Raw genomic sequence first — 22,233 nt, 5'->3', positions numbered from 1 at the left:
CACTTATCCAGTAGTTTACCTAGAAAGAGAAAAGGCTCGTTCTGTGCAAAGATTACAGTTCATCACCAAAGCAACTGCCTTGTTACAGGTTAACTCAGATTCTAAAGCTTCATCTGGGGTAAATGGCAGCCCTCAAAATATCACCTGTGTGATAATTTTTGGTTGGTCTGATAAAAGGTGTTGTATTTGGTTTTTTGGTCCTCTGTCGCCCTGGTTTGTGATCACCGTAACAATAATCGCCAGTTTGCTTTCCTCTTTTTGTTGGCTCTGTGTCTCACCAAACAAACCTTGCCAGATGAGGAAATGCCTTGGCTTACAAAGGCGGTTCAATGAATATTAGTTCCAAAAAATGTCTATCTTTCTTTCTGCTGGATTTCTGGCCCCCAAAAAGCAGAAATAAAAAGAAACAGAGCTAGTAGCATTGTACTAGTGCCAGATGTGTTCCGTAGCTTCAGTAAGGACACGATGACTGTCGCACTGTGAAAATGAGGCAGGATACACAGAACCACCATTTTCAAAGCAAAACAAAGTTGGATGAAAACACATAATAGTTTTTATTAAGTCATACTTTAAAAAGCAACTTAGAAGCTTTTGTAGCCTTTCAAAACTCTCTGACATTTATTAAAGTCAGAAAAACATCATGCTAGTTACTTTATCTTTATAGTGGAGATTAAGATACAGTGACCTGGATAAGGAACTTGGAGTGTAGTTTCTGGTTTTTTCCCCATTACTGGCCTCCAGAGAACTCTCTAGGCTTTCTGTACTTCATTTTCCTGATCTGTGTACAAAATGTCCTCCTCTCTGGAGTATTAAGAAAATTACCTACATAGTAAATGTTGATTGGTTTTGCTCCTTGGAGAAAGACATTACATGATGTTTTATTATATTGCCATCTTTCTTTGTAATCTAGATCAATACCATAACATCTTTGCATCCCTATATATATTTCTGCTAATGCATTACCATTTCATAATTTAATATCTCAAATTATATGTCAAACTACATTTATATCAGTACTAAATGGATTTTACAGCCACATACAGAAGATATCAGTTTGTATTTAAACTATGATTCTTCAAGTCTCTTCCTTTTCTTAAACATTTCTTTCAGTCATAGTGGCTTTCATGCTTTTTATTAAAGCAAGTAGAATACTATTAGTGGTACAGTCAACTCTTGGTTATCATTCATGATTCTAGCTGATAAAACAAATCTTTATGTTATTGACTTGAGACATCCGTAGCATTCACTATGTGCCATGCACTATTCCATGAGCTTCACAACCATTTACTAATTTAATGGCCACCATAACCCTTTGAGGGTAGGTACTGTTATTATCCCCATTCTACAGATGAGGAAACTGAGGTAGAAAGGGGTCATATAACTTGCCCAAGGTTACACAGCTAGTAAGGGGCCGAGCTGGATTCATTGACCAGCAGCCTGATCCTCAGCTCATTTTCCTTCCCTTTCCTTCCCTAATTAAGCTGCTGCCTCTGTCTATATGGAAGTTTCAGACACCTCAGCCTCCTTCATTCCCCTACCCCCACCCCCCACCCCCGATCCTAACAACTCAGATAAGTTGAGCTCAATTGAGTGAACTCCAGTCCAAGTACCAGTCCTGGCTCCCTTGTTTACCAGCTATGTGACTTAAGATAAGTTTTAGCCCTTCTGTGCTTCCATTTCCTTATCTGCAGAAAGGGTTTAATAAGTGTACACACTTCATAGGGCTACCGAGGCATTAATGAGATGATCTGTGTGAAGTTCACAGAATCACGGCTGGCACATAGCAAGTGCACAATGCATGTTTGTTGCTGTTGTCCCCATCCAGAGTGGAAAAAGAGTCATAATGGAATGGAAACATTATTAGTACCCCCTTTTCCCCACCCACCAAAAAAAAAAAAGGCCAACAGGGAGATAAGGCCCTGAAGGAAGCCTGGAAATAATCAAGAGTTGACTGTGACCATACCGTCCGCCAGCTTGTGCTCTGCAGCCGCCGACAGTGACCTTGTGTTATGATCCATGCAGGCTACGGCCACTCGGACGCTGACGTTCTCCACCAGTCGTTACTTGAAGCCAATATTGCTACTGAGGTGTGCCTGACGGCGCTGGACACCCTCTCTCTGTTCACACTGGCGTTTAAGGTTTGTACTGAACAGCTGTTCATGGTCAGAGCCTTGCTGAAACTCCCTTTTTGCTTATTTAGCTGAACCAGCAAGAACTTCTTACGTTGCAGTTTTACCGCAGCAACTGTTTTTGCCCCTGTAAGGAAGCCATTAATCCTTAAATTCCCTTAGCGAAAGCATTCCACAGTTAATGACCCCAATTCCCTGAAATATAATACAGCTCAACTGGTCAGAGTGTGCTGCCTGCTTGCGACTGGTGGACACAGGCTTTGGTGAGGTTAACCCTTGGCCAGATGAAAGCATTTACCAGGAACGTGGCTTTGCTCTGCCTTCAAGGATGATAAACACAGGAGCCTAATCAGACATTTCTACCTCCACTGTCTTTAAACATATCCAAATGTGGTAGCAATTAAAATTAAACACATATACGTAAAGGCATGTGCTCAGTTGCTCAGTTGTGTCTGACTCTTTGCTGTCTCATGGACTGTAGCCTGCTAGGCTCCTCTGCTCATGGGATTTTCCAGGCAAGAATACTGAAGTGGGTTGCCATTTCCTACTCCAGAGGATCTCCCCAACCCAGGGATCAAACCCACTTCTGCATTAGCAGGTGGATTCTTGACCATCGAACCACCTGGGAAGCCCATACGTAGAAGAGCAATACGTAAAAACACATTCACCTTTTCAGTTTTTTTTTTTTTTTAATCTGTTACTAAGTTAAATGATAGAAAACATTTCAGGTATAGAGAATAAAAGGTGGTCTTGGTCTTACCTTTAGGTTATAGTGAGTCACATTTGCACAGGTAAAGACGGTCTCTTCAGCCACTCCGGTTTTTTGGGACCTACCCCTTCCCTTCCTTGCTCAGTGACTACTTAGGTTTTCAGGGAGACTGAATTAATGTTAATATGCTCTGAATATGAAAACAGCATGTTTATTTGCAAGGTAATTTGGAAAACATACCCAAAGGCATTCTGTACTTTACTCATCTTGTCTTCTGGTGAAGCACATTCCCTTATTACACAGAGTAAAGATAGTTACCGGTCATCTTGTTGCTTTATTATAATTTACCTTTGTTCTTAGCATTCGCTCTACGCATGTCCCCAGGAAGTGTCCTCACTAGGAACCCTGCTGAGAGATGAGGAAATGGTGGGTCCCTCGGATGAGAATGGGGGCAGCCATGTCTTATGTGGAGCCTGACCCCAGCGGTTCTTGGTTGTGGGCCCCCGGCTGGTGGCAGCTGCAGACCCTGAAGCTTGTTAGAGGCTGTGTGCAGATTCTTGCAGATTCTTGGGTGCTGCCTGACCGAACCCAACCCTGAGAGTGAGATGTAAACAGTACAGCTGAGGACCACTGCTGTAATAGAACCACATTTTGAGCCTCTTTCTGTTTTCTTTTGGAGATTTTTAAGTAACAGTTCTTCTGTAAGTAGGCAGTGAAATCTGTAATATATTTGCCCCGTGCATATGTACCCATGCTAGCTGATAAGCTCAGATGCATCTGTAAGGTCAGAAGAGCAGTTGGGACGCTATCTTCCTCTGTCTCCTGGGCCCCAGCGTGTAAATGAGCAGGCAGCCCCAGGGCTGCACAGCAGGTGTGGTTTGGGAGCGTCATGAGATCAGTGATGGTTTCCTTACTACCGCACAGCCTGCAGTTCATCCTCAACCTCCTTTAAATCTCCTGCTTCATATAAAAGAAGAGCCTTGGTCAAGGTTCCCAGGTCTCCAGTGTCTGGCCACTGTTAAATTGATTAATAGGTTCTGACTCAAGAGAAACAACATCTGATGGTCTCTGATTAAAGACTGACTGTGACATTTGTTGGGTGACCATCTTTGGGAGAAATCACTTCATGTCTCCAGACCTAAGATGATCTCATTTGTAAGACTGAAAAGGTAGGATCTGCCTCCCAGGGCTGTTGTAAGTTACAGTGAGATGACCCCTGGACAGGCCGAGCACTCTGCTGATACAGACCGGGCTGCAGGACACGGGGGAATGGGCGTGTGTACAGAAACACTGTGGGCTTCAAGCCCCAGCCGCACCATTAGCCAGATGTTAGGCCTTGGGCAGGTCTCCTTGACATCTGTGAGCCCCGATTTCCTTCCTTAGAACATGCCAGTTATGCCTACTGTGTCGTGAATGATATGAAGTATCCAAAAACTTGAGAACCCCATGAACAGCATGAGAAGCCAAATGATAGGATATTGAAAGAGGAACTCCCCAGGTCGGTAGGTGCCCAATATGCTACTGGAGATCAGTGGAGAAATAACTCCAGAAAGAATGAAGGTATGGAGCCAAAGCAAAAACAAGACCCAGTTGTGGATGGGACTGGTGATAGAGAAACAAGGTCCGATGCTGTAAAGAGCAATATTGCGTAGGAACCTGGAATGTTAGGTCCATGAATCAAGGCAGATTGAAAGTGGTCAAACAGGAGATGGCAAGAGTGAATGTCAACATTCTAGGGATCAGCGAACTAAAATGGACTGGAATGGGTGAATTTAACTCAGATGACCATTATATCTACTACTGTGGGTAGGAATCCCTTAGAAGAAATGGAGTAGCCATCATAGTCAACAGGAGAGTCCGAAATGCAGTACTTGGATGCAATCTCAAAAATGACAGAATGATCTCTCTTCATTTCCAAGGCAAACCATTCAATATCACGGTAATCCAAGCCTATGCCCCAACCAGTAACGCTGAAGAAGCTGAAGTTGAATGGTTCTATGAAGACCTACAAGACCTTTTAGAACTAACACCCAAAAAAAGATGTCCTTTTCATTATAGGGGACTGGAATGCTTTTGTAGGAAGTCAAGAAGCACCTTGAGTAACAGGCAAATTTGGCCTTGGAGTATGGAATGAAGCAGGGCAAAGGCTAATAGAGTTTTGCCAAGAGAACGCACTGGTCATAGCAAACACCCTCTTCCAACAACACAAGAGAAGACTCTACACATGGACATCACCAGATGGTCAATACCAAAATCAGATTGATTATATTCTTTGCAGCCAAAGATGGAGAAGCTCTATACAGTCAGCAAAAACAAGACCGGGAGCTGACTGTGGCTCAGATCATAAACTCCTTATTGCCAAATTCAGACTTAAACTGAAGAAAGTAGGGATAACCACTAGACCAATCAGGTATGACCTAAATCAAATCCCTTATGACTATACAGTGGAAGTGAGAAATAGATTTAAGGGACTAGATCTGATAGACAGCCTGATGAACTATGGACAGAGGTTCATGACATTGTATAGAAGACAGGGATCAAGACCATCCCCATGGAAAAGAAATGCAAAAAGGCAAAATGGTTGTCTGAGGAGGTCTTACAAATAGCTGTGAGAAGAAGAGAAGCGAAAAGCAAAGGAGAAAAGGAAAGATATTCCCATTTGAATGCAGAGTTCCAAAGAATAGCCAGGAGAGATAAGAAAGCCTTCCTCAGTGATCAATGCAAAGAAATAGAGGAAAACAACAGAATGGGAAAGACCAGAGATCTCTTCAAGAAAATTAGAGATACCAAGGGAACATTTCATGCAAAAAGGGGCTCAATAAAGGACAGAAATGGTATGGACCTAACAGAAGCAGAAGATATTAAGAGGAGGTGGCAAGAATACACAGAAGAACTGTACAAAAAAGATCTTCACACACACAAAAAAAATCTTCACCACCCAGATAATCACAATGGTATGATCACTCACCTAGAGCCAGACATCCTGGAATGTGAAGTCAAGTGGGCCTTAGAAAGCATCACTACGAACAAAGCTAGTGGATGTGATGGAATTCCAATTGAGCTATTTCAAATCCTGAAAGATGATGCTGTGAAAGTGCTACACTCAATATGCCAGCAAAGTTGGAAAACTCAGCAGTGGCCACAGGACTGGAAAAGGTCAGTTTTCATTCCAATCCCTAAGAAAGGCAATCCCAAAGAATGCTCAAACTACCGCACAATTGCACTCATCTCACACGCTAGTAAAGTAATACTCAAAATTCTCCAAGCCAGGCTTCAGCAATACGTGAACCAAGAACTTCCAGATGTTCAAGCTGGTTTTAGAAAAGGCAGAGGAACCAGAGATCAAATTGCCAATATCCACTGGATCATCGAAAAAGCAAGAGAGTTCCAGAAAACATCTATTTCTGCTTTCTTGACTACGTGAAAGCCTTCGACTGTGTGGATCACAATAAACTATGAAAAATTCTGAAAGAGATGGGAATACCAGACCACCTGACCTGCCTCTTGAGAAACCTACATGCAGGTCAGGAAGCAACAGTTAGAACTGGACATGGAACAACAGACTGGTTCCAAATAGGAAAAGGAGTATGTCAAGGCTGTATATTGTCACCCTGCTTATTTAACTTCTGTGCAGAGTACATCATGAGAAATGCTGGGCTGGAAGAAGCACAAGCTGGAATCAAGATTGCTGGGAGAAATAGCAATAACCTCAGATATGCAGATGACACCACCCTTACGGCAGAAAGTGAAGAAGAACTAAAAAGCCTCTTGATGAAAGTGAAAGAGGAGAGTGAAAAAGTTGGCTTAAAGCTTAACATTCAGAAAACTAAGATCATGGCATCTGGTCCCATCACCTCATGGGGAATAGATGGGGAGACAGTGGAAACAGTGTCAGACTTTATTTTGGGGGGCTCCAAAATCACTGCAGATGGTGACTGCAGCCATGAAATTAAAAGACGCTTACTCCTTGGCAGGAAAGTTATGACCAAGCTAGATAGCATATTAAAAAGCAGAGACATTACTTTGCCAACAAAGGTCCGTCTGGTCAAGGTTATGGTTTTTCCAGTGGTCATGTATGGATGTGAGAGTTGGACTGTAAAGAAAGCTGAGCGCCGAAAAATTTATGCTTTTGAACTGTGGTGTTGGAGAGGACTCTTGAGAGTCCCTTGGACTGCAAAGAGATCCAACCAGTCCTTCCTAAAGGAGATCAGTCCTGGGTGTTCATTGGAAGGACTGATACTGAAGCTGAAACTCCAATACTTTGGCCACCTCATGCAAAGAGTTGATTCATTGGAAAAGACCCTGATGCTGGGAAAGATTGAGGGCAGGAGGAGAAGGGGACAACAGAGGATGAGATGGCTGGATGGCATCACCGACTCGATGGGCATGAGTTTGAATAAACTCCGGGAGTTTGTGATGGACAGGGAGGCCTGGCGTGCTGCGATTCATGGGGTCGCAGAGAGTCAGACATGACTGAGCGACTGAACTGAACTGAACTGATCCAAAAACATCTACCCTGTGTTTGGCACGCAGCAGGAGCTCAAATGTTGACTCTAGTTTAGCAGTAAGCACTTTCCGCTTTGCTCATGCCTTCCTGGTCCTCATAGTAAAGGATCTGATTCCTCAGACACACAGGCAAGGTTGAGTTTTAGGGCTGAGGTGGCCTCCATCAAGGTCTGTATGCCTCTGTGCAAAAATCTTTGTTTAAAGCTCAGCACATATACACACACCCATTAAAAAACGGGAAGATGGGCGAATCTTATGGCCTTAAAGGGTGTCCTGGAAAGCAGTAGTTCCGCAATAGTACCCAGCCTAGGTCCACAAGGCCCACTGGTGCAGCAGGCCCTGGGATCTTCCTGTGTAGATATTTACTCAGCTGAAGCATCACTCAGAGCCTATCAGAAAAATTAAATTATTACATTGAGTTAGCTGACATAATTGTTTGCAGATAGTCATCTTCAACAAACGGAGCCCCATCATGACTGAGCCTCTTAAATGACCACATCTTGTAAGTTGCCCACGGCAATCAAGAAATGACATTCTAAAAGAGAGGAAATGTTTGAAAAGATTTAAGCCCTGAATCCCAGTTTATCATTGGATTAACGTCCTGCTGTTCACTGAGTGCCTTCTGTCTTCAGCATCAGTCCTCACTACAGCCTGGCCCATAGAGCTTCTTACCCCTTTTACAGGTGAGGACACTGAGGCCGAGATAGGCTAGGAAATTCACCCAAGATCACTACACAAGTGACATGTCAAGCCCTTCTTCTCCACTCAGTCAGTTGTGTGCAGGGGGTGGAGAGGTGGAGGGGGAAAGGAAGTAAACCAGGTGAGTGTCAAGGTAGTTGAATGACCTCCTGTACAAAAAAAAGGAAGCGAGCGAGCACCGACCAGATGCTGGTACTGTGTGGGCACTTCCACAAAGGTTATCTAATTCATAAAAGATGTGTTCTGTAATCCAGGGTAGTTATATGCAAAAAAATACACTTCTCTGGCCAAACCAGTGCTAGGAAGGTCCCCTGGAAAAGGGCATGGCAACCCACTCCCATATCCTTGTCTGGAGAATTCCACAGACAGAGGAGCCTGGCAGGTTACAGTCCACGGGGTCGCAGAGTCAGACACGACTGAGCGACTTTCACTTGCAAACCAATGATAACCTTTAAATAGTTGACAATACTTTCAATATACTAACAAATTTAATTTAAAAATGTATTTTAAGCAATTCCACATGGTGCCTTTTCTTGATTTGAGGTGCATGGTGAGAACCAGGACATGCTGAGAAGGATCATGGTGCATGGCCAGGGTGGGGAGCACGTGGACAGTGGAGGTCAGCTAGGGAGACTGGGGTCTGCTTTACACAACCGTGAGCCTGGGGTTCAGGTCGTCTTGGCGACTGGCGAGCCTCTGTAACAGAGACAGCTCTTCTCTAAACTAGGTTTTTATAATCAGTGTTTAGATGAAAATAAAGCCATATGTCTAGGAAGAACGTAGCTGTCTTAAATAACACAGTTCCAGATATCTTATTTTGGTATCCGATGTTTAAGTTTTTCTCCTGTCCCTGGCTCTTTAGAAATTCTTGATATTGCATGTTTGTTCTCTGAAAGGCCCATTTCTCTTAGGAGTCTGTGTGACAACAAACTTGAATCCATGTCAGACAATTCCTGAGAACTGTTGGTAACCTCTGCTCCACCTTATTGCTAGAAATACGTCACGCCATTCTTATTATTCTAACATCTCGTCTAATTTTCTCAATGAAATTTTCCCATCTTCAGTAAAATCTATAGGGAGATATAGGTAGAAATGAGATCCTCCATTGTTATCTGTGGTTATTTATAAATGGAAAAATGAAGGTGATTTTTGTTTTGCTTATTTTTCCCCCTTCTCTGGCTCTTTCTGAATGTCCAAAGATTTTTATATTTAGTATCTATTACTTTCTAATGAGAAAGAAAGAGACAGACAGAAGAAAATAGGAAGGCACCTGGTAAGCTGGGGTGTGTTCAGGATGAAAGGCTCTTCACCCCCTTTAAATGCTCAGTTATGTATATCTTGGTGTGAGTTTTTACTCCGTTCTTCAAGCAGCTTTTGCGATCTGAGCACAGGAAGACTAAATCCTAAAAATGGGAAGCAAAAACTTTGACCAGAGGAAAGAGAAAGGAAGTTTAACTCCAGTGGTAGGAACTTGAAGACAGGCCAGTTCAGAACAAGACCAGAGGTCTTCGCCATTTTTGTACGAACCATCTCTCCCAGAAAAGTGCTGAGAAAATAAATGCTCACATCCAGATTCATGCAAACCTTCCTCCAGCCATAATTAGGAAGGGCTGCGGCTCCAGGGAAAAGCTCTGCTCACAAACAGCAAACCGTGTAAGCAGTTCCCCGAACACTGAGGACAGCCGCTTTTATTTTGTTTGTTTTTTCTAGTTGGTGAACAGCTGCTCGTGGTTGAGAATTACATCATATTCAGTTAATTAAGTCACATTTTCTGCTCATTAAATTGTTTCTCTTTCACACAATGGAATTCAATGCTGTATCTCAGTGTTTCATGATATAAAGATCACTGGATTCCAGGTGTCCCGCCAGCTGTGAATACACCTGTGAGTCACTGGACCTATAAAAACAAAACGTACTCCTTGAGCTAAACTTTTTCTCCAACAATAAGATGAGGTGAATCTCAAAACTGTTATTCCAGCCGTAATTTGCTCTGCAACAGAACTGTCCAGACATAAGTCATCGCTGCTCATTTCACTAAATTGTAAGATTGATTTCAGGTACTGGCCTCTGGACTTTTTTCTTTTTTTTTTTTTAATGACAGTCATTTTTGCCTACTTTTGCAATGCACACATTCTCCCAAAAGCACACCTTTGTCTTGACAGGCCTGTCTGTATTTGAAGAGACAGGTCTCCAGTGTCACACATGCGTCGTCGCTGCATGCTGGCCTCTAGCTGGGCAACACGTCTGTCTCCCGTAGGTGTTCAGCGATCTTTGGAAGTTTTAGCCAGGCTTTTGTGGTGTTGAATCAGTGTGGATTTGCTGCTGGTGGGAGGAAATCATGAAAAGCATAGAGAAGAAATTAGTTGTGGGCCTCTTGCCACTTACTGAACAAATCAGAGGGTGCATCAGATACTCCCTATGTGTGCTTAGCCACTCAGTCGTGTCCGACTCTTTGCAACCCCATGGACTATAGCCTGCCAGGCTTCTCTGTCCATGGGGATTCTCCAGGCAAGAATACTGGAGTGGGTGGCCATGCCCTCCTCCAGGCAATCTTCCCAACCAGGGATCGAACCCAGATCTTCCGCATTTCAGGCGGACTCTTTACAGTCTGAGCCACCAGGGAAGCCCAGATACTCCGTATACTTGACCTCAAGTCTTCACAGTAGCTCAGTTTTAGGGTCACTGTTTCAGGGATGAGAAGGACCAGACTCGGTATACCTGCAAATCCATACACAGGAGTGCGTGCTAAGTCACTTTAGTCGTGTCCAACTCTCTGTGACCCTGTGGACCATAGCTTGCCAGGCTCCTCTCTCCATGTGATTCTCCAGACAAGACTACTGGAGTGAGTTGCCATGCCTTTCTCCAGGGTGTCTTCCCAACCCAGGGACTAAACCCACATCTCTTAAGTCTCCTGCTTTGGCCGGCAGGTTCTGTACCATTAGTGCCACCTGGAAAGAACACAGGAGAAGCAGTGCCTGACCGAAGCCCGTGCATTTTCGCCCTCATCAGACTGCCTGATGGGTGATGCATGGCTTCACAGAGTGCCTGAGAGCCTGTGGTGGGCGAGGAAACCCAGCCCTCACTGAGAGGGGTTCTGTTTCATATACCTCACTTCAGTATTTTTCCAGCCCATTCATTAGCCGATACCTGCAATGACTCTTCTCTGCTGGAACTGAGGTGTCACAAACCTTAGCTCTGTATCAGTTGCTGGGCACAATAAAAATAAGTCAATAAATGAAGCCCAGTCAATACTGAGATACTGTGGTCCTTTAAACCATATCACTGTTTGCTGCGAACTTTTAAAATCAGTCCCTCCCTTAGTAGTAAAAGCATAAATATATTGATAAGCTTATTTGAACTACAGGAGACTTCTGTGCTCTCCTAGAAGGTTTCTGGCAAGTTTTGTTTAAATTATAAGTTGTCCTAGTACCTGGAAAATGTAACCCTTGAGGCTGGCGGTTGTATGAAACCTGTTAGCGATGTCTGGCATGTCTCACTGACCAGGCTCTTATCCTGTGTTTTAAGAACCAGCTCCTGGCTGACCATGGCCATAATCCCCTCATGAAGAAAGTTTTTGATGTCTACCTGTGTTTTCTTCAAAAACATCAGTCTGAAACCGCTTTAAAACACGTCTTCACCGCCTTAAGGTCACTGATCTATAAGGTACGTGGTCTCATCAGGTCGTCCTCGATTGTCACCTGTTCTCCTCTGTCCCCGCCCCAGGGCTGAAGGGGGCGTTAACTAACCTCTCTGGGCCCATTTGCTTCCTCGTGTCCATCTAGTTTCCCTCGACGTTCTACGAGGGGAGAGCGGACATGTGTGCGGCCCTGTGCTACGAGATCCTCAAGTGCTGCAACTCCAAGCTGAGCTCCATCCGGACCGAGGCCTCCCAGCTGCTGTACTTCCTGATGAGGAACAACTTCGACTACACCGGCAAGAAGTCCTTTGTCCGGACCCATCTGCAGGTGCGTGTGCTTTAGCTTTCCAGGACACGTGCGCCCTGCGGAATTCTGCTTCAGCAGGAAAACTGTGCGTGTCAACATTTACCAAGTTACCTCGGTGTAAGCTCTGAATGGTCTGGTCGCAAGACGGAAAACTCAAATGTCACATTTACTGGTTTGGTTTATTTCATCCTCCACGTTGTACGATTTGGGCCCAGGATGTGTTTCTGTTGGTAAATTGACATTTAAGTATTGAGTCAGGACTGGACTGACTGAAATTACGTTCAGTCAGGATGTACAGAACCTACGAGAGGATTCCTCGCGTAAACATCTCAGGTAAGACACAGAGAGCCCAAAGTAGTCCTTTCCTGTCGTCCATCTGTCAACACACCTGCCATTTCTCCAGAGTTAAAATGTGCCAAATTCCCTGCCCTGTAAACCGTACTTGCTACTAGGGGTCTTAGGTATTTTTGTAGACCCTCTTTTTCTACAAACACATACAGGAGTGCCTTCTCTGTCTCTGTACTTACTCCTTTTTGGAAACAAAAGTATTTATGGTTTGCAAACTACTTCCTAGGATTCCTGGGTGCCTGGAACAAAGCGGAACCCACTCCTGGCCTGGACAGGGTGTGGTCATCCCTGGAGGACAGGCATACCCCGAGGCCTCTGTGCCATGTGCCCAGGGCCGTAACAGGGGAACTTGAATGCACCAAGGAGTGGGCCATGGGCTTCCCAGGGGTGTGAAGGATGAACAGGGGGCTGGGGATGAGCATGTCCCAGGCCATGGATGAGAAAGGGCCCAGCCAGGGAGCGGGAGAAGGTCCGCACAGTAGGGTTGAGAATGTGGAGGCATCATTGCATATTCAGGGGGATCACCTGGACTCCAGACTGAGAAAGGATCAGGAAGTTGAGGCCTGAGCTCAGACCTTGGGGAAACCATGTCAAGTCTAGGTCAGAGAGGATGGAGTCCTGGGTTGTGGAGAGGTTAGAAAGAAGAGGAGCCTGCGCTGACAGTACTTGGTGATGGATTGTACCTGACTGTGGTGCAGAAAAGGGGGGACAGGTCACAGGTTAGTTGAGTAACTAGGTCAAGGCAGTGCTAATATAGACCCCCAAAAGACAGATTCCCCCATGCCATGGTTAATATGTATATGTTTTAATAATAAATGCAGTGGATCATCCACTTTTGAATACTGAGCCCATATAAATCCAAGCCAAAACCAGAGAAGTAAATAATAAGGTCTCCATGTCTACTGGAGAAGGTGATCCGTAATTGTCCAAGTGACATGGGCTCATCTGCTTCTCATCCCTCTAAACTAGCTGCCCAGCATTTTGCTATACAAACAAAAGAAGTAAGGAGAGCAGAGTCACATTCTGGAATAATTCTTGGAAGCGGGTGGGGAATGACTCAGATGCTGTTTCCCACACTGGAGCGACCCCTGCTCACAGGTTCCCCGTTGCCCCATCCCTGTGTACATCAGAACCAAAGTCAGAGGCTGAGCCGGGGGCGTCCCGTGAAGGTGAATTGATTGGCTCATGTTGTGTGTCCCTCAGATCGTTATTTCAGTCAGCCAGCTGATAGCAGATGTTGTTGGCATCGGGGGAACCAGGTTCCAGCAGTCCTTGTCTATCATCAACAACTGCGCCAACAGTGACAGGCTCATCAAGGTGGGTGGCCCGGTGCCATTTTATTTTTTAACCCCCCAGACCCGGTCTTATCATCTGGGAAACGTATGCAGACAGACAGATCACAGCTGAAAGCCTGTGTCTTCCCTCCACCCTTGTTCCAGCACACCACCTTCTCCTCGGACGTGAAGGACTTGACCAAAAGGATCCGCACGGTTCTGATGGCCACGGCCCAAATGAAGGAGCATGAGGCCGACCCTGAGATGCTGGTGGACCTCCAGTACAGCCTGGCCAAGTCCTACGCCAGCACCCCTGAGCTCCGGAAGACATGGCTGGACAGCATGGCCCGGATCCACGTCAAGAACGGGGACCTGTCCGAGGTAGCCCCACACGCCTGTCCGTCCAGGCTTTTTGAGAAAACGAGTCATGCCCCACTCGCTGAAAGAAGCTGATTATGAGAGAAGCTTCCCAGTAATTCAAGAAGCCAGTTAAAAGCATGTGATACTTCAGTGTTGGGCTCAGGGGTCCTTCATAGTCATTTAGCATTTTTATAGTTTAGAACCTCGTAAGGGGATTTCTCTGGCACAGGAGCATTGTTTGCCAGCTCTTAGAAGACACCCGTGCTCACACAGGTGCCCGCTAGTGCAGATGCACTCAGCTTCTGCATCAGAACTCCTCTCCCGACCTAAAATGCAACTATTTTATGATAAAATGAGATTTTCCTGATATGGAAGTCAGCTGGGGCATGGCCCTCTCCTCTTCGAGGTAGTGGTTTTGTCTCTGAACACAGCAGGGGTCAGAGCTGCCCCGGGTGCAGAGCCCGTGGTTCAGTAAGCAGCAACGTGGTGGGTGCGGAGGTAGGGTGTGTGGGCCTCGAGGAGACCGGCTCCCAGATCCAGTGTTGACTAACTCGGTGACACTGAGCCTGTTCTTAACCCCGCTGTGTCTCAGTGACATCATCCATAAAATGGGGGCAATTAAGGACAACGATGGGCTCTAAGGCAGGTTCTCTTCATGTTCCCACGAAAACTCTGCTCAGGGTTCATGCCCATGGCATTTAGGTGTGATCAGCAGAACGACCAAAGAAATATGCTTTTACTTTTAAACATGCTAATTGCTTAAATTAGTGAAATTGTGTCCTACATCTGAAAAGTATATGTAGCAATTCTTACTTTTTGATTATTCAGAGTACATTCTGTTTGATTAGAAGTTTAATCTAAAATATCCATTAGCCATAATAAAAATGAATTACTCACTTGTTAGTAGTAGTAATTTTTCTACCATTCTGACAAGAACCAGGGCTTAGGCATTAGAACCTTATAGTAGGTTCATGTCTAACAGCTATGTTTGATGTTTTATAAACCATGGCAACTCAGTTAAAAGAATTTATTTTTGTTTTTTCTTACATTTTAAAGGTGTTTATAATGTTGTCCATTGAACATTACATTACTTTCTTTAGAATTCTATTTTTGGAAAAAATTTATAGCTTCATTGTTGTTGACAGAAAAATACATTAGCCCCCGAAGTTTGAATAGTTCTCTCTGAATGTAGGAATGCACATGCGTTTTCTTCATGGGATGCTCTTTTCCCTTTAAGAGAAATAATGCCAAAATTTTAGATATAGTAAGAAAAAATGCTTTTTAAAAGTCTTTTATCTTTAATAAAAGTTTAATAATTCTCGATAGAAATGGGCCTTACCAAGCTTGTTGCCATTCATCTGAATTCAGAGTCTCATAATTTCAATTTGTGTAAATTGTCCCACTTTTTTCTATAGGTAAGATGTCAGCCGTTAGGAACACTAGCTGATGCCTTGGGATCTAACATAAATACATGCAGTTATTAGGTGTCTGATGGTGAGCTTTGTGTGTTATAACTGGTGATTCTGAAGCATGTGTCTTTTACTATAGGCAGCAATGTGTTATGTCCATGTCACCGCCCTGGTGGCAGAATATCTCACACGCAAAGGTAAGAAATGATTCTGTGTTTTGTGAAATAATTGTAAAATTTTACAAAGCAGCAAAGACAAGCGAGAGCCATTCAGAAAGATTTGAGGTGGAGGATGTGTGTGTGTGTGTGTGTGTGTATACTATATTGTTGTTGTTTAGTCACTTAGTCATGTTCGACTCTGCGACTCCGTGGAGCCTGCCAGGCTCCTCAGTCCGTGGGATTTCCCAGGGAAGAATATTGGAGTGGGTTGCCATTTCCTTCTATACTTATTGTTTTTTTTTAATTCTCTGATATGACGTTTACTTGACTAGGTAGGCACCGCAAAAATGCAAAACAAAAGTAGGTGGTGTGTTGTCATATAACCTCTTGCTAATAACTCCATCTTGCAAAAGCTAGTTAATGAGCTTTGCCTCCGGGAGCTCCCGGCTGGCCGGTCTCCAGCTGGAGAGATTTTATTTTCCCTGAAGGTAGTTCCCTGGAACTGTTTACCCATCACACAGCAGCTGTAGCAGGAGGTCATCAGACCGCATTTTCTGGAGCACAGCCCGGTTGGCGCTGTGGTGCGAGGAGGCAGCCCGCAGGCCGGGACCTGGCCTCCCCGTGGAAGGAGCGGGTGGGAGTGTGTGCCGCCCCCTTGTGTGTAAAGGCTGGTTCCCACGTCAGCAGGCTGCAAGTTCTCTCACGGCTCCTCTGGTCAAACACCCATTGCTCGTCTCCACTTCCCAATTGCGAACGCGGGGCTTTCAGAAAAGCCGGCTGTGTTCCCGTGTGTACTGGAGCATGGCTGCAGCAGGTCTGGCTGGACCCTGCACCGTGTGAGGAATATCGTCAAGCCACTGCGGCCGCCGGGTTACCTCTTGGCGGACCGCTTCCTGCAGGAGCAGGGCGAGTTCTGCCCGAGTTCTGGGTCACCCCCCAGCAAAGAAAGAAACAGTAGTTTCTGAGCCTGTTTCTCTCACTGGCTTTGGCTTCTTCAGTTTGCTTGGTATCTGAGCATGGGTCATCTTATCAAACTACTGTTGTTACTATATTCTGCTGTGAATTTGATTCAGTGCCTATTTCAGTTTATTTAAGTATTACACATGTTTTAATAAAGGTGGGTGAAAAATGAAAAGGGATGAGAAAGGACATCCCTGGTGGTCCAGTAGCTAAGACTCTGCGCTCCCAGGGCAGGGGGCCCCCAGGTTTGATCCCTGGGTCAGGAAGATCCCCTGGAGAAGGAAACGGCAACCTACTTCAGTATCCACGTGCCGCAACTAAGACCCAGCACAGCCAAATAAATAAATAAATTTTTTAAAGGGATGAGAAAAGGAAACAAATTAAGGGTGGTGAGGCTTAAATATGAGGAAGCAATGAAGGCAAGTGCCCGGTGGCCCCAAGTTTCCTTGTGGAAATGCTGGCATGAGACACAAGATTTCAAGATTGGTTTTCATTCAGCCCAGAGACAAAACAGGGCAGGAAGCACCCTCACGGCTCATCCACCTTCAGGCTGATAACTCCAGCTGTCTCCTGCTATCTCAATTCTAGGCATGTTTAGACAAGGATGCACAGCCTTCAGGGTCATCACCCCGAACATCGACGAGGAGGCCTCCATGATGGAAGACGTCGGCATGCAGGATGTCCACTTCAACGAGGTGAGGCCCGAAGCCCACACGAGAGTCTCGGGTGCTGCCATTCCCCACCCCTGCCCCCAAACCAGGGTCTTCTCTCCGCAGCCGCTGTGTCCACACTTGGCTCTAAGATAATTCTCCAGAACACTGGCACAAGCTCCTGCCATTCCCCTTTCTTGGAACTCCTCCTTTCCTCTGGAGAGAGTCTGTTGTTGTTGTTGTTTAGTTGCTCAGTCGTGTCCAGCTCTTTTGCAACCCCGTGTAGCCTGCCAGGCTCCTCTGTCCATGGGATTTCCATTTCCTTCTCCAAGGGGTCTTCCTGACCCAGGGACTGAACCCACGAGTCCTGCACTGGCAGGCAGACGCTTTACCACTAAGCCACACGGGAAGGCCCAGAGGGAGTCTGACAAGCTGGCTAGTTGTGATATAAGACTGACAGCTTAAACTCTTGTGGTAAAAGGTCCACTGTTTCGAACCATAAGGTTTCTCATTCTTTTCAGGAATTAATTTCTCTGGTTTATGGGGTTTACTTGTTTTAATCTGACTTTTCAATCAGTGTCCCCAGACATGCAAGGCCGCGAGAGGCCAGACTGGGCTTGGGGACAGAGCAGCCCCTGTCCACATCCTTGGATTCCTGTTTCCGCTTGAGTGCTGTCCCCCAGGGCCTGTGCATTCATGAGTAGATACGATCACCCTGTCCCACCCCCCAGAGAGACTAAAACATTTGACTTTAGATCGTTGTAGCAGTTTCTGCAAGTTTCTTGCCAAAGCGGGGTCCCCTTACAGCCACTTCTCTGTGAATAGACAGTTTTGAAATAAAGCTAGGTATCTGGAAAAAAGCCAGTTTTCTGCCACGTTCCCTGATTTTCTTCTTCCATGAGTGTCTGCCAGAAGAGCTTTTCACGCGTGCCTGCCTCCCCTCAACTTTAAAGCAAAATGAAACAGTCAGGAGAAAGCTTTTTAATCATGCCCTTCTTTTAAGGAAAATAAGTGGTCTGTTTCTTCATGTGGAGAGAAAGAACAGAGACAGGAGTAAACATCTTCCGCCTCTATTGTAGTTGATTTTAATGAGTGGAGGTCCTACTTAATGTCAGGACTTTGGATCATGTTCATGCCAGTAAGCAGGGCCCGTGAGCAAACATCCTCTGTGACACTGACCGTCCGTGAACCAGCAGTTCTCAGAGTGTGGCCCCGAGGCCCCTGGAGTCCCCAGTAACCTTTCAGGAAGTCTTTGAGGTCCTTCCTTTTCCACCTGTCTCTGTGAGGCGGGATTTTCTTAGTCTGCATCATCCAGAATAATGTATTGAAGAGACTGAATGCAGAAGCAGAGGCCAGAATCTAGGCTTCTCCTATGAAGCCAGACATTAGAGTGGCAAAAAAGTAGAACAATGCCACTCTTCTTAATTTTTTTTAAAAAAATTTTCCTATTAAAAACATTTATTTTTGTTAACATGTAATTGGTTTATTATTGAGTTTAAATTAATTCATAAATATTTTTACATTTTTTCAGTGTTTACTCCTAATATTGTAAATATTGAGAGATAATACCCATATTCATAAAAGTTCTCACCTATTTTTAAAGAATTCTCAATGATTTTTATGATATTTAAAAGGATCTTAAGCCTCAAAGGCTTAAGAGCCACCATCAAAAATTCTGTGGTTTCAAATGACTCCCTAAATTAAAAATTAACCATGAGATAGGAAGATAATATATTGAGTGATTTTACATTTAAAAATTAATTTTAGCCAAAATACGTAAAGTTCTCTTAAGTATTCTGAAGGAGGAAAAAAAAAATGCCAGTTGGTTATTACATGGTATTAACCATTCAACTGTCTCTCCACCTTGACATGCCTGGACCAATGATAGTTTTTAATTTTTCACTCTGACATGTGAACCTGACCCTGAGCAACAAGGCCCGCACGCTCTTGCATTGAACTCTTCACTTCAAGGAGAGCTTGACTGGGTTTTTCCCTGAAAAGAAGCCTGAACGCATCGGCTCCTTGGAAGAACCACCCTTATCCCTGCCGCCCAGTCAGTTCTCTGGAGCACAGCACTTTTGTTTAGAATTCGCGATAAGGAAAAGAGCGATACCAAGAACAACTAAAGATTTGAAAGTTAAACAGTTCTGGATAACCTATCCTCAGGGATGATAAAATGAAGCTCAGGATGGCTCATCAGATTAAGTCACAGGCTGGAAGAGGCTCAGGAGTAGAGCCTAGGGAGTGAGCCCCGTGAAACCAAGGGCAGATTGATCTGGGAAATTTGTGAATGGCACCCACTCTGAGTAATAACTAAACATGTGATGGGGAAAACTTTATCAGCTCTTTTTCAGAATATGGATTTTCCACCCTGTCCTCAAAGCATAAAGTTGGTAAATCTTTAACAAGGTCCATAGTCCATGACGATCTGTCACGATTAGGATGCGACCCGGGGGGTTGTAAAGTCCCAAGCAAGCCCTGCATGTTAAGATGGAAACCAGCCAGCAGTGAAAAAATAGTGTGTACCAAAAGTCACAGCGACGGAAATTGCCGTGTAACCGTTTTTGCCCTGGCCCTCAAGATGTTTCAAGAAAAAAGGAAAGTCGTATATCTCTACCAGGAGTTTTGGGGAAAGCTAGTGGGAATGGGTGTGGAACAATAGCTTAATAAGAATCGTTGCCCTTGTAATTTGCATTATTAGATATATGTAAATGCCTAAGATGCTCTCCTATGTGATTTTAGAGACACGACCTAAAAATGTGCGATTTTCCTGGCAGGAGGCCTCAGATGAGCTTTTACTGGTAGCAGTCCGTCCTACCTGACTCTGACCCAAAGAGCAGACTCCCTCCCAGCTGCTTTTGATTAAAGAGAAACAGCCCATTCCTGTTTACATTTTGTCTTACAAACCAGAGCCTATGCAGATAGAAGCATTCTCTCTCCTGGGGTGTCTGAATTGCAGACAACCCCATGTCATCTCGAGACCCTCCCTCTTTATCCCATACAGTCAGAGTCCCAGAAGGAAACCGCACACACAGCAAAGGGAGCAGCTCTAACAAAGAGACTGTTTTGACGAGTTTGGTCAGGGTTTAGGGGAGCCAGCGAGGAATACTGCGGAACCCTGGAGGTGGGCAGCAGCTGGCCCGCCACCGTCCACCCGTGGGCTAAGGCTGGGGAGAGAGAAACCACACAGAGGGGGTCCCCTGCCCGGGCTCAGTCCTGGCACGGGGGCAGGGAGGGAGGGAGGGATGGCCACCCCCACCCCCCCTGCCCACCAATCTCCTGCTGGCCTGGCACAGGCTGAGCCCAGCCAGTGGACAAGGAGTCTAGCAGGCAAGCCAGTAGTCCTGGCGTGTCGGCCCCCACAGCACAGAGCAAGGGAGAAACAGGACTAAGAGGAACCGCAGTGGGGAAATGGAAAATATGGTCCATCCTTGTTACTCTCCCAGGTGCTAAAATTGCTGTATAATCCCCCAAATCAACATGCACTGAAAGCACTTTTGTAGTCATTTGGGGACTCGCACAGAGCCGCAACAAGTTAGAGCCCACACGTTCCCAGATGAAGCCTCCTTGTTCAGCTCCTGCTGTAAACCAGGTCCTCATCCAGGCTCAGAGTCGGTACTAAAATGCTGTCCAGTGTTCCTGAGCTCAGGATGTGCCTGACTTGATGGATAAGCTCCTTTCCGACAGCAGTGACAGCGCTTTTGGTCATGGGTTCAACGTTAATCATACAGCAGCAGTATATGCTAAATTAGCTGTCTTTAAACAGAAACACATAAAACAAGCTTATGTACTAATCATCAAAATTTTATAACCCGAGCCTTACCCTATATTTCCCTGAGGAGTGGGGGTCCAGTGTTCACACATTCAGTGTGGCGGTGACCTTATAGAACATGACCACAGCGAAAAATGAGGATCAACTGTTTGGCACACACCAGTTTTGTTCCCCAGACCAATCATGGTCACTGTTCACAGAGTAAGCACGTGGGGTCAGCCAGGCAGGTCACTGCCTTGTATTAGCCAAACAGTCTCTCTCCAGAAAGAACAGGCAAAAATGTTTACACCTACAGAACATCCCAAGAAAGAGTTATCAACACAATACCTTCTATGGTTCCTCTGTTTCCATCTCATCCAAGCTCAGTGACTGACTGTAACCCTGTAAGGGTCGTCTAAGCATCTACTTTTCCATGACCGAGACTACTCTTAGAACCATAAAAGCTATATAGCATATCTTCAGTTTCACAAGGATTCTCCAAGCCAGTAGCCATAGGGACCATGGCCCACGGGACTTATCTAACTGCTGTCCCTCCGCTCATACCAGGACATACCACCCTATTGCACGTTGCAAGGATTTCCTAAGCTTCCTTGTGCTGGAGACACAGGTGGGCATGATGCAGCTGCTGCCCCCAGCACATGGCACGACTTCTGATGCTTTGCTGCCTTTGAGGAGAAACACCTAAATCACAATCTGAACTGAAAGTCTTCTCAGCTGTCTGTGGCCTGGAAATGTCTAACACCTACGTCTGTCGATTTGTTCCGTAAACTGTGTGCTATGTGCTGACCCGGGGCATATAAGAGGGGCGCCTGCCTCAGAAAGTTTCACCTGGTGTGACAGTCCTCAAGCTTTAGCGTGCTTAAAGCTTACTTAGATTCCTGTTACAAATCCAGATCCCCATCCCCACCCATCCCCAGATCCAGTTGGGTGAGTTGGGAATCTGTATTTTTAACAAGCATCCCAGGTGATTATTCTGATACAAGGGATTTTCAGCTGTATCTTGAGAAAATGATAATTCAGTGGAAATGTGAATGATGCCATGATGTAGGCCATTGTCCAAGTCAGGTCACGTGCTGACAGTTATTCCCAAATGGTAGATAATCGAGACAGGTAGGGAAGGGCTGATACTGAAGCTCCAATACTTTGGCCACCTGATGCGAAGAGCTGACTCATTGGAAAAGACCCTGATGCTGGGAAAGATTGAAGGCAGGAGGAGAAGACAGGGACAAAGGATAAGATGGTTGGGATGGCATCACCGACTCAATGGACATGAGTTTGAACAAACTCTGGGAGATAGTAAAGGACAGGGAAGTCT

The 22,233-nt window shown here is 45.3% G+C and overlaps 1 protein-coding gene across 8 annotated transcripts in view; it reads left to right on the top strand.

The window, feature by feature from the left end:
- The window catches only part of DOCK9 (dedicator of cytokinesis 9), a 271,530-nt gene that overhangs the window by 225,561 nt on the left and 23,736 nt on the right, over positions 1–22,233 (top strand). For all 8 annotated transcript variants that reach the window (XM_061133103.1, XM_061133106.1, XM_061133104.1 and 5 more), the window contains exons 39-45: positions 2,023–2,138; positions 11,569–11,706; positions 11,826–12,008; positions 13,539–13,652; positions 13,775–13,990; positions 15,518–15,575; positions 17,085–17,191. In XM_061133103.1, coding sequence (XP_060989086.1) covers positions 2,023–2,138; positions 11,569–11,706; positions 11,826–12,008; positions 13,539–13,652; positions 13,775–13,990; positions 15,518–15,575; positions 17,085–17,191 — 932 coding nt within the window. The remainder of the gene's footprint in view (positions 1–2,022; positions 2,139–11,568; positions 11,707–11,825; positions 12,009–13,538; positions 13,653–13,774; positions 13,991–15,517; positions 15,576–17,084; positions 17,192–22,233) is intronic.

This window comes from Dama dama, chromosome 30 (assembly GCF_033118175.1).
Source record: "Dama dama isolate Ldn47 chromosome 30, ASM3311817v1, whole genome shotgun sequence".
Lineage (NCBI taxonomy): Eukaryota > Metazoa > Chordata > Mammalia > Artiodactyla > Cervidae > Dama > Dama dama.
This window is presented reverse-complemented; position numbering and strand designations above follow the sequence as displayed.